This window comes from Arachis duranensis, chromosome 8 (assembly GCF_000817695.3).
Source record: "Arachis duranensis cultivar V14167 chromosome 8, aradu.V14167.gnm2.J7QH, whole genome shotgun sequence".
Taxonomy (NCBI): domain Eukaryota; kingdom Viridiplantae; phylum Streptophyta; class Magnoliopsida; order Fabales; family Fabaceae; genus Arachis; species Arachis duranensis.
Window position 1 is genome coordinate 6,553,037 of NC_029779.3, and position 18,771 is coordinate 6,571,807.

The 18,771-nt window shown below is 33.9% G+C and overlaps 1 protein-coding gene across 11 annotated transcripts; it reads right to left on the bottom strand.

Annotated features, from left to right (window-relative positions):
• Nucleotides 1–11,430: 11,430 nt before the first annotated feature.
• Nucleotides 11,431–16,744, bottom strand: LOC107460396 (magnesium transporter MRS2-1). Of its 11 annotated transcripts, none has more exons than XM_052252680.1 (8): nt 16,462–16,744; nt 14,964–15,133; nt 14,699–14,857; nt 13,837–14,443; nt 12,937–13,068; nt 12,496–12,828; nt 12,372–12,419; nt 11,431–12,043 (listed from the first exon to the last, which is right to left on the bottom strand). In XM_052252680.1, exons 4-8 carry the CDS (start codon nt 14,422–14,424, stop codon nt 11,813–11,815), a joined length of 1,332 nt encoding a protein of 443 aa, XP_052108640.1. In that variant the 5' UTR covers nt 14,425–14,443; nt 14,699–14,857; nt 14,964–15,133; nt 16,462–16,744; the 3' UTR covers nt 11,431–11,812. The 11 variants fall into 11 exon arrangements, with proteins under 11 accessions (XP_052108640.1, XP_052108639.1, XP_052108642.1 ...); XM_052252679.1 differs by having other exon boundaries at nt 15,010–15,145; XM_052252682.1 differs by having other exon boundaries at nt 14,817–14,857; nt 14,981–15,145.
• Between the last annotated feature and the right edge of the window lie 2,027 nt (nt 16,745–18,771).

An 18,771-nucleotide genomic window follows, 5' to 3' on the forward strand; every position in this document is an offset into this window, starting at 1 on the left:
AACAAAGAGGATAAAAACATATTGAATCACAATAATTTATTAATTAAAAAATAAAAAATAAAAAATATTTTAAGATAAAAATATATAAATAATTATATTTTTACTTCAAATAAGTTAAAAATCATACACACACATATATATCTTATTTTATAATATCTAACTTTTCCTTTCTCAATTACTTGATACAAAAATAAAAGATGGAAACCATCTTTAACCCCTTTTACTTTTTAAGCAAATTAGATACCAAAATTACTAATATTTTAGAGAAGCTCTAGTGAAAAACTCTCTCTAATCTCTATTTATAGCTTTCTTGTCATAAAAAATAGGAAAAAAAACAAATAGGTCGTTAACTTTTTAAACTTTTGATAAATATATCCCTGACAAAATTTAAATACAAAAAGTCCCTGACTTTAACAAATGGAGGACAATTTAGTCCTTCCGTCTATTTGCCTCTCATACACCTAACGGAACTGGCTGACGTGGCTGAAACGGTGTCCAAGTGTCCATTACGGTGCCACGTTGGAAGGGGAAAAAAGTTCGAAGGACAAATAAGTCCTTGACGTCATTTTACAAATAAAGTTCGAAGGACAAATAGGTCCTTGAGAATTTTTTTTTTCAAAATTAATAAACTCATTTCCTAAATTCTCTCATCTACCTCTCTCCATTTTTATATTTCTCTCTACTATTTTTACTCTATATATAATATATTCTCGTAATGTTATTATGCATAAAAATACTAGTTTTAATATAATACACAAATGCACTAATGCTAACTTAATACATGAATGATGCACAAATGAACTAATGCTAACTTGATGCATAAATGAACTGATGCTAACTAATGCCACTGGTATGATGAAAACTGAACTAATGCAATTTAACAAATTCTAATATAATACACAAATGCACTAAAACTAAACTAATGCAATTTAAGAAAAAGAGTAGAAACATAACAAGCCCAATTTCTACAATTTTAATACAAATAATTTAAATTGTAGAATAAAACAAGTTAACTAGATTTCAAAATACAAGCATAATTTTATCAGAAATTATTTTTAATATGGAAAGAAAATTGGTGTTTTGGTTGAATATTGACATTTGAAGTGTATTACAGTATTGTGGAAATTATTCAACACGCCCCCACGTGTTGGCTAAGATGCTTCCACGTGTTCAACACGTCCCCCACGTATTGGGCAGAATGATGTCACGTGTTGCACCACGCCCCCCACGTGTTGACTTCCCACAAAAAATCCACCCATTTATAATTACACCACATTCTCCCATTTTCAACAAAAACACCAATATTTTTTCCATACAAAAAAAAAATTAGCCTAATTTTATAAACTAAATTCTCATAATAAAAGCATAATAGAAGTATAATGAAAAAAAAAATTCTCAGAGGACCTATTTGTCCTTCGAACTTTATTTGTAAAATGACGTCAAGGACTTATTTGTCCTTCAAACTTTTTTCCCCTTCCAACGTGGCACCGTAACGGATACCTATACACTGTTTCAGCCACGTCACCCAGTTTCGTTAGGTGTATCAGAGGCAAATAGACGGAATGACTAAATTGTCCTCCGTTTGTTAAAGTTAGAGACTTTTTTGTATTTAAATTTTGTCAAGGATGTATTTGTCAAAAATTTGAAAAGTCAGGAACCTATCTGTATTTTTCCCTAAAAAATAAGTTTACATTAATTTTTATGTCATAAATATAGACAAAAAATTTCCTTTTTTCTTTAATAGAAAGAACTCTTATTAGTCCTTATTTGTAGTTCTATCGAATTAATTAATTAAAATAAAAAATTAATATAACTATTAAATTAATTTTTTATAATAATATTATTAAAATTTATAAATTAAAAATAATTTAGTATTATAAATTAATAATATACAAAAAATTAAATAATTTCATAAATAATATCAATAATAAACAATATATTATTTAAGTTTTAACTAATTAACAACATTACTTAATTTAAAGGAATATTAGTTAATGAAAATGGAATTGAATTGAGGCGAAATTTATAGTGTAAAAAGAATTTTTCTTCTACACCTGCATATTTATGATGTCATGACAAATGTACCAAGAGAGATTGCTTCAGAATAAATTCTGGACAATTTCAGCTCACATAAAATAAATTGGAGTCACTTAAATAAAAATACTTAAAACGTTTATTTTTAATGATATATTTTTGTAATTAAATTTTAATACATATAATCAATTAAAATATTATATTTTTGTTATAATTAGGCGAGATAAATTAATTTGACTAAAAAAATAATAAATCAAATCTTAAACTTAATTAAATTAATTTATTTAGTTTAATTTTAATAAAAATAATATAATTTAATTAATTATATATGTTAAATTTTAATTATAAAAAAATATTTAAAAAAAAGATATTTTTAATATTTTTATAACTCCCAAAATAAATATCGTCAGCTGCGAACACGTGAGGGTGCTTCATAATTACTTTTGGTTAGTTTGAATAATTAATTAACATGATATTGGACTAGAATGACTTTTGTTACAGTAAACAACGAGTTGCTGTGATTGAGTGAGCGGCTAACAAAAAGGTTTTTTTTTTGTGACGTAACATAACATAGAAAAAGACTAAGAAAAAGAGTAGTATTTTTTTTAATAATAATGTCTAAATTATTAGGAGGTAGTAACCACTTTAAATATATCTGTTTGTTTAAAACAATAATTTTAGTCATTAAATCAGTCACTCTATTTGTTGTTCGCTGGATGAGCACTAAAGTAGTTGTCCAATTGCGCTGGAGCATTTCTTTGATTTTGTCAAACAAATCAGAACCATTCCTAATCATGCTGATTGTGCCTCACGAAACAAGAAAAAACGCATCAAAATTATCAGTTTCACATATGACCTCTTTGCACTCGCAATCCCAAGCCATAACAAGCCCTTTCCAAATAGCATGAAGCTCACAACAGAGAACACTGGAAAGAGGTATACTGGCAGAACAACTTTTTATCCAAATTCTCATGCTGTCTCTAATAATACATTCAAAGCCAGCTAATTGCTCATTTTCAAAAATGCTTGCATCGCAGTTCACTTTACAAACATTCATTGGAGGTGGTTCCCAGTTATATTTCAAAGAAGAAGGAATAATATGTTTTTGGTTGATAACAACATTAGAGAAATCTCGAGCAGCATGTTTAACTAAGTGAACAATTTTCTTCTTACTCCATGGATCATCTTGGTGGAAGATGTCATTGTTCCTATCCCTCCAAATCCACCAAAAGGCCGCTGCAAAGAGAAACTCATTTTTGTTGAGGTTAGAATGAATCCAAAACACAAAATCCAAACTAGAGTCCTCAACGGTCATTCCCAAATTTAAGCTAATCCAAATCTGACGAGCTTTTTAGCAAGTCCTAAAGCAGTGGTTAATATCTTCTAGAGCAAGATAACATCTCTGACAAAAATCAGAAGTAAAAAGACCTCTTTGAAACCGGTAACTAGCTGTGGGAACTCCGTTGTTGAGGCAAAGTCAGAGCAGACACTTTATCTTCTCCTGTATTCTCAAGCGCCAAAGCCAAAGCCAATTTTCATTATCATTCCAGCCAAATTTCTTCTTCAATAGCCATTCATACCCGCTTTTAGTCGAGTAGGTGAGAGTATTTGAGTTCGTCCAAAACCAACCTGTTTTATCTCCTGCTTGCTTGATAGGATCAAAGAGGATCAAATCAAGTTTAACTTCTTCCGGAATCATTGTGCAAAGAATATCCCACCGCCAATGCCCATGGTGCCAGACATCTTCTAACTTCAAGTGAGAATCAGAAATGTGTACAAAAAGAACCAAAGGAACTAGCGTTCCACATGGTCGCCAAGCATGATACCAAAAGGATTGAGACATCCTGCCTGTATACCAATCAAAACCATCACAAAACTTTTCTATTATCTTATAAATTGCTCGCCAAGTGCTTGAAACATTATTTGAAAAATTGGGTGAAAAGCAATAACTCCCAGATAAATATTTTGCCAACATAATTCTTATCCAAAGCTTATCTTTATTATGCAATAATTGCCAAACAAGCTTTCCGAGTAAAGCAAAATTTACACATTGGGTATCTCTAATTCCCAAGCCTCCATATTTTCTTGGAGTGACAACTTTGCTCCACTTGACCAAATTTAAGCAACGCTCCCCCACCTTTCCCTTCCACAAGAATTGTCTAAGCACAGAATCAATCTTTTGACAAACCGAAGTAGGAAAAAGAGTCACTTGCATCTGATAAATAGGAAGAGAAGAAGCAACAGATTTAATTAAGCAAAGCCTGCCTGCTCTGTTAAGGAGCCAACCTTTTCAACTAGCCAGCCTATTCTTGATCTTCTCTAAAGAGTCCGAAAAAATAGATCTAGCAGCTCGAGGATGATTAAGGTTCACCCCCAAGTATTTGCCTAGGTCACTAGTAAAAGGAATGTGAGAAATACCAAACAACATTTCCTTCATTCTATTAGAGATATTTCTAGAACAAATAGCTTTAGATTTTTCAATGTTAACATTCATACCTAAAGCTTTACAGAACAACTCCAAGGTGTGCACAACATTCTGAACTTGACTTTTCTTTGCTTTACAAAAAAGGAGGAGGTCATCTGCAAACATCAAGTGAGAAACTCTAGGTCCCCTTCTAGAAATAGCCACACCATCCCAAATACCCTCGTCAACTTGTTTGGAAATGAAGCATGCAAATCTCTCCATGCACAAAACAAATAAATACGGAGAAATTGGATCTCCTTGCCTGAGCCCTCTGCGAGGTTGGAAGCTGTCCAATCTATTCCCATTCCAAAGGATGGAAAGATTTGAGGCCTAAACACAATTCATTACAAGCCGAATAATTAGAGAAGGAAAGCCAAAAGATTCAAGAGTGTGCTCAAGAAAATTCTAATCAACTCTATCATAAACCTTTTCTAAATCAATCTTAAAAGCCATAGCTCCTTTTCTAGACTTTGTCTGCTTAAGAAAGTGAAGATTTTCTTGGGCGACAATAATATTATCAGGTGCTCCTCTACCATGAATAAACCCTCCCTGAGTTGGGCTAACAATCTCATCCAAAAATGGTCGTAATCTATTAACCAGCACTTTAGTCACTAGCTTATAAATTACATTACAAAGGCTTATTGGCCGAAAATCCTTCAATCTAGTTGGAGGGTCTCACTTAGGGATAAGAACAATCAAAGTTTCCAACAAATAATGGCTTAACATCTCCCCTAAGAATGCTTTCTGAACAGTACGCCATACCTCATGACCCACCACATCCCAATATTCCTTGAAGAAAAAAACTTGAAAACCATCCGGCCCAAGAGCTTTGAACGAGCTCATATTATCCAGAGCTTCTTTAACCTCCAACATTGTTACTGGTTTAGACAAATTATCACAAGCATCCTGGCTAAGAGATGGCATAGGAATTTCTCCCATGCAATTAACCTCAACAGGCTCAGTAGAACCAAAAATATTTTTGAAGAAATGAACAACCTCCCTTTGCAAAACTTTCGGATCATCAGACCAAGACCCATCACTGACTAACAACCCATGAACCTTGTTAGATTTTCTTCTAAGGATGGTTTGCATATGGAAAAAGCTAGTATTTTTATCACCATACGGAACCCATTGATATCTTGACTTCTGGTACCAAAGTAATTCTTCCTGGGCCAAAACTATATGATACTCAGCTCTCAATTCTTCCTCTTTGTGCTTTAGAATCGGATCATCGTCAGCTTCCATTTTCTGTTGAATACGATTCAAATAACCTTCCAATTCCCTCTTTTTAATAAAAATATTGCCGAAGACTGTAGAGTTGAATTCCAACGAAGCTTCTTGGACCCCCAGCAACTTCCTATGGATGCCAAAGTCTATACTATCCCAAGATTTCTGAACAATGGCCTTGTAATCAGGATGCGTTGCCCATGCCGCTTGGAATCTAAAAGGCCGGTTTCCTTTCTTGATAGAAACTCCTTGACATCGGATAAGTAGGGGACAATGATCAGAGTGGGAACGGCTGAGAACTTCAACAAAAGCTTCTGGAAAAAGAAGGCGCCATTCTATAGTACAGCAAGCTCTATCCAATCTCTTTGCAATTTCTTTGTTTCCTTGAATTTTATGGAACCAAGTAAACCGTCTTCCAGAGGTTGTCAGATCAAAAAGACCACAAGAATCTAGAGTACTTGCAAATATACTACTGCGATTTGAATAGGAATTACCCCCTTCACCTCATGAACACTCAAAATATTATTAAAATCCCCAACCACCACCCACAGGTCCTGAATGCACAAACCAATATCAAGCAGATGACTCCATAATTCTACTCTATTAGTGGCTTGAGGGCTGCCATAAACCGCACTGCAGATCCATCTTCGCCCACCATCATCAATTTCCAAAGTTACACATTTATTCATAGCCCAAAGAATTTTACAAGAAAATTTTAAATTAGCAGAGAGGAACCAAATTTCTCCCTTGTGTCCAACAGCATCTACAATCCCTACAGGATAATAGCCTAATCTCCCCCAAAATTCTTTCATAGTTTCAAACCCAATATGAGTTTCCACCAAAATAAAAAAAGTTAGTTGAAATTTTCGTACCAACTCCTTACAGTGCACCCGAGACATCTTATTTGACGCTCCCTAACATTCCAACTAATAATATTTAAATGGTCACAATTCATAAAAAAAAAAAAAATTGGAATGTTTAATCATTCTACCTCACGTTGATGGACCCCTGTCTCCAAGTGTCTCCTTATGGACTTGCACCGCAGAACCATCATTCTTCTGTTGAGGTTGGGTCTCCAAGTTTGTTGTTGCACTAACTTTATCAAGTTCTTTTTATACTCAAGAATCCATTGACAATGCTTCAGTAGGTGAGTTTTGAAGCGAAATAGGACGCTGCCTTTTGTGTCCTGCTTTAAAAAAGGGAGTACTCTGATCCTTGAAAGCCACATGAGTTATTCCCAAAGAGCCAAGCGTGGATGGAGGATCTTTTTTTTCCTTAGGTCCCACCTTTACATTTGATAAGGACTTCACCTTTGCATTTGATGAGGATCCAGCATGCATGTTATTAGACCCAAAAAAAATTTTTTACTCACCAAATTGGAGCATATTGCTACATTGACTTTTTTTGGCATCACATTGTAGCCTTTACCCACTTTTTCCTTGCCTTTTCTACTAACTGTAACCCATTCACCCTCTTTTGCATGAGTATCCCTTTCCATACGTGAGTCTTGCAAATTATCATGCACAAGATCTGCTGCACCATGCTTTTCCATAATTGGAATTGATTTGGCATTAATTCCAAATTCAAAAGTTAAATTTTAATTTTTTACTGGGATTTGACTACCTTCCACCATTTTCTCGTTGTTATCTACAGGAAAAAGTGACGACAAATTTTTCTCCTTCACCTACCTTCCACCATTTTCTCGTTGTTATCTACAGGAAAAAGTGACGACAAATTTTTCTCCTTCACCGTGCTTTCCTTCCAAAGGCCATTGTTGTTCTCTTTCGCACATTCTCTTGTTACATGCCCAAAGCAGCTATATTTTTCACAAATTAAATTCAAGTGCTCATATTCTATGTCATACATATGACCATCAACTTGAATTTTTTTATAACTGGAAGTCCCAAGTTAATTTGCACACATGCTCTTGCATACTTTGCCCTCTCTGCAGACTTGGTGGCTAAGTCGATGCGGATCGGTTTGCCAACAGTTGACGCAATAATTTTCATGGCTCTCTCTTGATAATAGTTAATGTTTAAACCTGTGATTCTTATCCAAACCATGGTAGATCCAAAAGTGTTTTCACAAGGCTTGAATGAAGAACTCTAAGGTTTAACTGCAATATAGCTTCCAGTAATCATCCACGGTCCTCCAAGGAGAACTTTCTCTCTATCCTCCAAGGGATTAAATTTGACTAAGAAATAGCCAAAACCGATATCTAGTACCTCATATCCTCCTTTGGTTCTCCAGACGCCTTTAAGCCTGTGCGTGATCGCTGTATAGCTAAAATTTTTTCCATGAACTTTGATCACGATGGCATTTTTGTAGGGCTCTGCCAATATCTCTTTTGCTTCCTCAGTGAACGTCACATTTGGTATCTCCGAATTGCCTTGCTTACCAACTACTGTAGCCATCATATCCCCATTAAGAGAATCAGCAACCTCCAAAGCTCTCCTTGCCGAGGCACCAACAACTTTATTTTTGAACGATATCCGCTGACTTTGAGTTTTGTTACCATCTCCTTTAATCCCCTCCTTTTCACCTGATGAATGCCCCCTCCGCTCTCCCCCTTATTGCTTCCGCCGACATGGCCGGCTGCCTCGCTATGTGCCACCCTCGAAGACTCTTCCCCGCTCTCCCCACTCTCCATTTCGGATATTTTGATAAAGTTATTAAAAATATATATATTTTTTAAATGTTTATATATGTGATAATATTATTGAATATTTTTATTAAATAGGTTAATAATTTATTTTTTAATAAATTAGAACAAAATCAGTTTATTATAATAACAATAATAAACTCAATTATCCGTACTATAATTATTAGATCTGATTTGATTCAACCGATTTATACAATCTAAATCGAATCATGTTTAAATTTTTTGATAAAAAGATAAATATATTCATAATTTTTATTTAAAAAAAATGATCTAATAGATTATGTAAATTAATCGATTCAACCAGATCTAATAACAATTGAATTTATTATTATTATCATAAAAAATCGATTTTATTCTAATTTATTAAATAATTCAAAAATAACTGATTCATTAATACATTAAATAATAATACAACACATAAATATCTTTAAAAAAAACATTTTACGCGTCTTTACGAAACATCCTCCATATATAACAACAACAGAACCCCCTCCCTAAAACTTCTATCGCACAGTGACCCACACCCACTTTCTCATTTAATTATTTTTTCTTCAATATTTTACAAATGAAAAAATCGTTTTTTTAAATCTATAAACTCGTTAATAGCCGACTGTTTTCACAATACATATATGAAATTTAATATACACACGTGTGTATATATATATATATATATATAGCGTCTATAATAATATCAACATATATGTTTCAAATAATATACGTATAATTTTATTATTTTACAATACATATATAATAGTATAATACTTATGTACATATAAATATAAATATATTGACAAATATATCTATATATGTACGTAACTTAACGAGAATAAATATATTATTTTTTTTTAATTCTATACATACAAATACTTTATTAATAAGCATATCCATGTTCGTATAAATATATAAATTAATCAACTTATATATTAATATACATATATACTTAGGTTGCGAGAACCGGTTATTAAACTGATCAAGTAAATGATTTAATAGTTTAATAGTCTAATAGAAATTGAACAGTAATTAAACTGGTTTAATTAAATATACATTCTCCATCGTGGGAATGCACTGGCTTTCGTCACAGAAGGGTAGGCTATGTTCTCGCCCGAAACTACATGTGTTCATAGACTGGATATATGAAGCAGGAAGAAAGGAGCATAGCTTACTCTTCTGTGACTGGGCGAGAGCTATCTTTTCGAGTCACAATTGCAGTTCGTTCCCACAAAGGTGAATGTAACAATTGGAAATTGGCTTCAAACTATGCTTCAGTACAACAGTCAAGTAAACAAAGAGGAGAGGGAGCAGCATTGGAGAAGGCTGGGATTTATAATGTGGGCAATTTGGAAAGGTAGGAATGAGACTATATTTAGAGAAGCAAAAATAAACTCAAAACAGACACTACTCTATGCAAGATTTATTAAAGGAGAATTTAAACAAACAGAGGAATTCACAGCACAGACAGCAACCAACAAGCAAATTCAGAATCAGATACTTGTAGTTTGGAGACCACCCCGCGAGTAATTGGCTCAAAATTAATGTAGATTCAGCATATTCCTCAGCAATCAACACTAGAGCCACAACAACGGTCATCTGGGACAACAATGGTACAATAGGTAAAGGCTCTGCAACATCAATAAAAGCAAACTCTTGTATTATTGCAAACGCCTTAGCAACCATAGAAGCTTGCATTCCAGCAAGAAGTATGACAGAAGAAAAAGTGACTATAAAATCGGATTGATTACCTATTATTGACGCAATCAAGCAAGATAGCACTCTATGGGAGATTGATTCCATAATTCAGGATGTTAGAGAACTCCAAAAAAAGATCCCCAATGGCAGCTTTGCCTGGGATTGGGTAAAACATTCTTGAGGGTAGGAGATAGTTAGTGCAGGGTAGTTTTGGCTTGTCAATGGTAGAGACCAATTTTCGTTTTCTTTTTTTTTTTTTTTCTTTTCAGGGGGCCAATTTTCGTTTATAATTGAGCTGTTGCTGTTGCGGGTTTGGGTCGGGTCTAACTTGGTCCTAACCTAGACCCCCCAAAAACAGAATAAATTTTGGATGTTGAATTTTGAAATGTCATGTAAATATACATAGAGAACACAAAAGTAATCAGGAAAATTGATAACATGAGTTCAGACTTCAGAGCTCATTGGTGTTGATAATACTTAAGTTTTACAAGAGAGAGAAAAGAAATCTGGTGGAGATTGAATGCAGTGGACTTAAGCTATCCAATTGAACTATTGACTATTGAACGTAATAAATAATAACCATTGGTAATAAACTCTATCGACAACAGCATTGAATTCTTGAACTGTTATGTGGCGTTAGGAAGATTCGATGAAACCCTTTACAGCAGCTGCAACATCTTTGTAAAACCCATTCCAACCTGATCTTATTCAGAGGGAGAAGTCGTTAGTTATATCTTCATCCTTAGTATATGATTTTATCAGCTTATTGGTATGCAAAATAAAATTTTATGTTGCTATAACTATTGCTAATGTGAATTCTACTTACATGAAACTAATGTTATAAAGAAACTAGGACTTACAAATCCTTGAAGCATGTGCTCCTAGATTCCAACACTTGAGGATGCTGGTAATCCAATGAAAATACTGATGCCTTGCAGAGAAGGGGAAGATTCTCAGCTGAAGTATGAATGGAGGATGGCGGCGAGAAGGGCGGCGAAGGAGTTGAAGATGCAGAAAAGGAGTATCTCAGGTTGCCGGGCCCGAAACTTATGGGAAGAGGAGAGGGTGGTGTAGGAGGTGATGATGCTGAAGACTCACACCTGAGAGTCATATTCATCATCACTAAAATTCAATTCCATTCTGCTTTGCTTCCAGTGATAATTTTCTGGACCGGTTTTAAATAATTAATAATAACACTTGCAAGAGTGGTTTTCTTTATAACCTAACAGTCAAAGGCCGTCTAGTACCAACCATCAAACTAGTTATTCTATTAATTTCTTGGGCACCTGAGCATGCGGTTGACTTTGGGTTGGCCTGTGGTTCTTAGCCTTTCTTCTCCGTGAATATGAAAATAAAATAAAATAAAATAAAAAATCATTATTATTTCATATATACAACGTCACAGCTCTAGCTCCATTTCATCACCTAGCTTTTCTTCGCAACATTTAAATTTAAATTTGACTGACATATAATATATGGTGAATTCGAGACCAAGAAGTTTGGCTATGACAATTCAACTAGTTACTCAGTCTTAAATTACAGACATTGCTGAATGAAATATCATACCGATCGCCTAAAATTTTATGCAAAATTGAATTGAAAGAATGCACTTTTTAGGAGCAGCTCTTTCCTTTTATTTCTATCATTTCATGCTGAAGGCATAAAATTAATGGCAAGGAGGCAATTGCTTAATCTTTCTTCAGATGGTGGTCTACCTTAGCTTCGCTTACTGCTGCAGTCTACAGGGGCATGAGTCTTCTGTACTTGAAGAACCAAACAAATGCACAAAATATGCAGACTCCACAAACTCCTGTAATTATAAGGACCCAATGGAATGCAGTGGGTTCATCAAATAATGGGATTTCAAAATTCATCCCAAAGATTCCTGCCACCACACCAAAGATGGCAACAACAAATGTTGCAGTTGTGAGCAAAAGCTCAAACTGGATAAGCTGATTACGCACGTTATCCTGTAATAAAAAGAAGTCAGCTCAGCTGCTCCTAGATTTATTAAGCTATAAATCAGTTCACTGGTATATGGCCATTTGTTCTTTTCACCCCTAGAACTCGTCAATGATCAGCAATGTCACATCAAAATCTCATACACCTATTATTTTACCATTTTGGTTCAAATAACAAAATTTAGAGTGCCCTCTCCCCCAATAATGTATTGGTTGTGTGAACATTAACATGTGTGTTCATTTGCATGCACAATAGTTTACATGACCATATCAGGAAAAATGAAATTGACATGAACCTTTGGGTAACTATGAAAGTGAAAGGATAAAAAAAACACACCAGTTGAATGTTGATAAAATCTTCCGTATCATCAATGTACTCTTTCAACTGAAACAAGAAACATGAATTGATAAACTGTGATGAAGCTAGATAGAAAAAGGTTAGCAAAAACAACACTGCTTACTGATGTCAACTTGTTTAGCGTGCTGTCAATGACAACAAAGTATGCTTCTAGCAACATCTCAAGCTCTTCTATACTTTCGGTGGTACTCTCAGTGCTCCTCGAGCTCTCATGTCGACTCCTAGCAATGCTCAAACTCTTTTCAAGCCTTCGAGAATCAGGAGGTGATGAAACAGGAGAAACGGGGGCAGAAATAGATGCACCATCAAGAGACCTATATCCAACCAACGACTGATCTCCACAAAATGATAACTCCATCCGTCTTTTCTTCTCCGTAAGGTACATTTCGGCCATATCACCATCATCATCCATAAGTTGCTCTATTTCATCTCTAACCTGAATATATCCATCAAGTAAAAGACAACATCAAAATGTAGTAAGATCCAAAATGTGGTACCTTCCATTAGCAATCGTGTAAACGAAGAAGAAAATATAGATCAATACCACCTTTTGAACCCTCCTAGTCAGTGCAACAAGTCTGCTTTTCAGTCGACGAACACGTTCTAAATTAAGAGTACTGATCTTTGATGTTAATTCATCCAGCAAAGGATAAGCCTCAATTTCTAACTCTGCTGCCTTTGAAAATTGCCAGAACAAAAATGATAGTATTACAAACTAATTTAACAAAATCAAATGAACCAGGACGTGTAAAGAAAAGAAAGAAATATTCCATGCAAGTATATTGGATCAAGAATTCAGAAATGGATGGGGAGAAATGCACGTTCATATTTGCTTCCTACTTTGTTTATTTCTTCGGTCTCTTTTCATTCTTTTAAGTTATTAAATAAGAAACGCTGAGACATTTATACCACCAACAAATCATGGAAGCTACACTTTTGCTACATTACACATGAAATTAAAATGGTAAGCCAAGAAGGGAACTATGGAAGTGGCACTTGTTGAAGTTACTTCATGGCCAAGCCATCCTCCCATTACATGAACATGACATAAGGTGAGGTAAGGCTATCCATACGGAAAGAACAAACAAACAAACAAACAAACAAACTTATATCAGGGCATATAAAGGAGTAAGGGTAAAAATCTAAATAATATAGAATCTCTAAGATCCAACTGAAACAAAGTAATGGTACAGATAATGGTTTCATCTAAAACATTGGAACAAATGATTCTGAGGACTTGGTCTCCTCTCCTCTTTCCCAAAAAGGGCTTTCTGGGTATGCATCAAATCAAAATAACATATAATATGCATGGCAAGATTATTAAGATTATCTACATGTTCATTTAAACTTAATATGATAAACTACCCAGAAATAAAGAAAGAAAGAAATATCATAATTTCAAACATAAACAGAAATAAGCCCCTATGTTTGTACTCCTACAAACCTGAGAGTCAAGAAATGTGCATGCCGCTTCCAGGGCAACTTCAAGAGCCCTAAACTCAAACGGCAAATAATCAGGGGAAGTGTTGCTAATGACATTTTCAAAAGTCCTACTTCCCCTCCTTCGGCTCATGTCAGAACCGTCCGACTGCCAGACCTCACCTACCCCAGTTGTCAACCGTCGTTGTAGCTCCATCACATAGTGCAGTACATAACTATCAAGGGAATTCAAGAGAAGAACCTCATCTGCCGTAATAATACACCGTATCTGCTCTAGATTTACAACAATAGCCTTTTCTCTACCAAGGATCGTTGAGGGGTATACAAACAGAGGATCAAGAAGGCGAAGATCACGAGCAGGTAGATCACAACGTCGCATCATTGTAAACTTGTCTACTTCAATTGCTTGGGAGTTCCCAGATGTGTCAACACGAATCCATGATCGGATACCTTGACCTCGCTTCTTTAGCCCAAGAACATCCATACCTTGAAAAGGTAGCCTTCCAGAGGCAGATGGTCGATTAGCAGTCTCTCTTACATTTAAAGCTGATGCAGGTTTTGGTGGAAGTAGCCGCTCTTTGAGATCTGCCATTATCAAGGTCTGAGAGTTTCTGAACGCATATATAAAGAAAGAGAATTAGCCCAAATCACCTTCACTACAAGAAAAACTAGCAATTGTATCAAAAATATTTGTTACAAAATTTGCTAATTTTGTTACCAAATGATTTCATAACAATTTCTTTTTTGTCACAGAAAAGTATTTGTAACAAAAAAAGAAAAACAAGTAATATTTTGTAACAATTTTTTAAACACAATATATATATACACACAAACTACGTGTTCAACTAAATACAACTTTCTCCTACCATTAGTGTTATATAGCATTATAAATCCAATAACAGAGAACTTTAAAAAGTTCAAGTACACCAAAATATTCTTGACTCTTCTAGGATGTAATAATCAAAGAAACTTGTATCTTCTAACATTTGTTACTATCATTGTTGTCATCAATTATTTCCTCTCCCCTGCAAATGTAACAAATGAAAATAGAAAATTAAAAACAACATAAAACATTATTTACTTTAGATCAAATCCAACAGCATCAAAGAACAGAACATGTTCCAAACATACAAACAATTGAAACACACAAGCTTTAACACAAAAACATTATCTTCACAAGTGCTTCTTGAGTAAGCTTCAAGCTGAGATTTCTTTTGAGCTAGTTCTTTCTTTTGGTGTGCTGTTGGTCTTCAAATTTTTCTTTGAGCCATCTATTTCCTTTGTATGATCATCATGATGACCTTGCATTGTTTCTTCAATAAATAAGCAAATGACTCTCTAAATCAGTCTAGAAAATCATTAATTACATGCAGAAAAGTAAAATTAATACTAGTCATTTGCGCTAATTCAAATAATATACAAGTCATATATATGACTTTGTTCCAAGACCATTTTAAAGATTTTAGTCTAAAAAGATTTCAAACTTAAATTACTTACCCATAATGATACCAATCACTCAAAGTTACTTAATCCGTCATTTGATCCTTAAATTTAAGTTTACCGTAGCTGAACTTCTCAATCTAATTTTTCTATATTTTAGTCATCCTTAAGGAAAGGTTCTAGGACCATTGATGTTCTCTTTCTAACTCCACTCTTAGATTAATTGAGATTAAATATTACCTAAGCTTTGCTTCTAACCAAGATATTAATCCAAAGTCCAAAACCACTCTAAAACCTCCAACTTATTCAAATCAAAACATAAAATTCTAGTTTGTACTAAATTACTAGACCTTATTCAAGGTTGAAAATATGTCATCTAAGTTCCTAAATTTTAAGTTATATTAGGACTTATATGTTTTGCTTTGTAAACTTATTTGTTGGATCCTAACTTAAATTGAGTGAACTAAGTGGTTAATGATATTTATAAATACCATATAAATTAATTACCTATTTAATCATAAATTCATAATAACAATAACTCATCATAATCAAGAATACATCAACAATTAGCATTTCTATTATCTAATTTAAATATGACTAATAATATATATTCTCAAAATGATTTACAAAGGAAAATGACCTATGAAATTTGCTTTCTTAAACAATACATTACAATAATGAAAAGATAAAGCTGAAAGCACATTAGAATCAATAAATGCAAATGATATAGGATGCTAGCTACTAAGTATAACTATAACATATACTAAACCTTAACACAAGAAATTCATGAAACGTCCCATGGTCTTAGAATTCGCATATTATTTAACAACCATAACCAAAGCAGAAGAAATCGAAGAAATATCCGAAGAAGATGAACTAGAGAATTGGGTAAAAGTTTCCAAAGATGCTTAATTTCATGTTATTTGACTTAAAAACAAAAAAATATACAGTGATTAGTGATGAGTGATTAGCGGAGTACTTATGTGTGTGTGCAGAGTATTATAAAGGGTCACTCTTCCCCCAATTTCGATTAAAAATTACTTATTTATTTATTTACTTTTAAGATTTATGATTATCTCTGAACATAATCAGTAATATTTTAGCTGAATTGTTACTTCAGAGTTATGCATTAAAAATATTTGCACATTACACATTAGAAGGCAATTGGGATAAGGTGAAGGAGATGTACCGCTCAAACCCAAAGGAGAGATAGGGGAGACGGAGAGAGACAGCAACTCGGCGAGTAGCTGGACGCGACGAGAGGAAGAATCCCACGTGAGGATCAAAGGCAGACGCGACAGAGTAGAGGTGGACGCATCAGAGGGGCGAACGCGTCGGAGGCTGACGGAGGTGCGAGGGCACGAAGCAGGAAGGCAACAGCAGCTGATTGAGAGTTTCGGTCTGTGTTTAGGGTTAGAAGGGGAAAGGTGTTATTGTGTTAAAACTTAAAAAGGGTTTGGGATTTGTGGGAAAGAAGCTTTCTTAAAAGAAGGAAGAGTATTTGTTATTTTGAAATTTAATTTGGATGAAGGTGAGTTTTACGTGGCTTTATTATGGTGTTTAAATTGTTTAATTTTTTTTAAAATAAAAAATAAAATATTTAAAATAAAAAATAAATCATGTAAAATTTATTAAATATTATTTATTTATCTTTTTTAGTAATTTAGGTATAAAATAATAAGTATCATAGCATTTATTTTAGATGAAAACTCAGCTAATTTTACCTAAAGCGATAATTAACTAAATTTATCGTCAAACTATTTTTTTTATTAACTTCACGTGCTGCACCTAAATTTTTATTTTTAATTTGTCGTTAAAAAAGTTTAAGTACTAAACTCTACATACAGCCAAATTAATTATCTAATAATTCACTTTTCAAAAAACGAAAACTTAATTACAAAATTTTAGAATGTCCTAATCATTCAAATCGCGATGCCACGCTTCTCTCCATCCTCAACTTGTCATCCAGCAACCCGCGCCCTCCTCCCAAAACCTTCTCGCCGCGGCGCGTGTGCCTGATCCTGCAATTTCTCGTGCCGCGATGTGCGCCCCTCCCTTTACAATTCTGTGTCACGACGATTTTTCTCTGCAACTCGTCACCCGGCGACACCGCGCCCTCCCTTCCAAACCCTTTCACAACAACGCGCATGCCTTCCGTTGCAATTCCTCGTGTCGTGACGCTTCTCCCTGTAATTCGTCGTCCTGCGACGTTGCGCCCTCTTCCGCCGAGCATTCTTCTTCTTCTTCTTTTAAGTTTTAGATGATGCTTTTACTAATTTTGAATATTTCTTTCTCTTAGGTTTTGGATGTGTTTTTGTCGTATGTTTTGAATGTTCTTTTTTTTAATAGTTTTAGATGTTTTTTTATATTCTTTTTCCAATAATTTTGGATGTCTTGTTTTGTTAGATTTGAATTTTTTTTAAATAAATTTGGATGTCTCTCTTTTGTTAGGTTTTAGATGTTTCTATATCCGTTTACTATAATTAAAAGAGTTTTAAGTAATGTTTTACATTGATTTTTTATATTTTTTGTTATGTTTCAGATTTTTTTATTATTATATATTTTGAATGTTTCTTTTTTTATGTTTTTTATGTTTCTTCTTTTTAGGTTTTGAATTTTTTAATAATTTTAAATATTTTTTCTCTCAATTTTCGAATGATCTTTTTCCAATAATTTTAGATATCTCGTTTGTTAGGTTTTGTTTTTTTTTTTAAATAATTTTGGATATCTCTCTTTTGTTAGGTTTTGGATATTTCTATATTCGAAACTAATGTGTTTTTCTTTACCATAATTGAAAGAATTTTAAATAATTTTTTACAATAATTTTGAATGTCTATTTTTTTTACATTTGGGATGTTCTTTTTGTTTTTGATAGTTGCTTTTTTTTTAGAGAGTGAAAGTGAAATTAGGGTGACTTTTGAGTTGGGGTACTATTTTTTTTGTTAAAGAATATCTTTTTTTTACTAGCTAGTTGCAATTAGTTGCACCTCCTAATTAGTTACCTGGTAGAGTTGTTTATTAAGGCCTGGAACTCTTACTTTAAAGATTCTGCGATATTTGTTCTAGCTCAAAAACTGAAACTCTGCAAACATCGTCTTGTGCAATGGCAGCAAACATCCAAATCTAATTCTAAAATTGAAATAGAGGAGATTCTCAAAAAAATAGAAGAGTTTAGAGAGACAATGATTAATGGAGAAATTGAGGTTGGGGAGCTGAAAAACATGCTAGAGGACGCTTATGGTAGGGAGGAGAGCTATTAGAAAGAGAAGTCTCGGATAAAATGGCTGAAGGAAAGGGATAAGAACACTAAATTCTTCCACCAATATTTTTAATCCCGGGTTCGGCGTAATAAAATCTGGAAATTGGAACGGAATGATAGGAGCTTTGCTACCTCGATCTCGAGCTGATATAGCCTTAGTTGCAGAAGACTATTTTAGAGATATATTTTCTTCTACCAACTCAACTGATCCGGAAGTGGAATTTGAAGACTTTCTTCCCA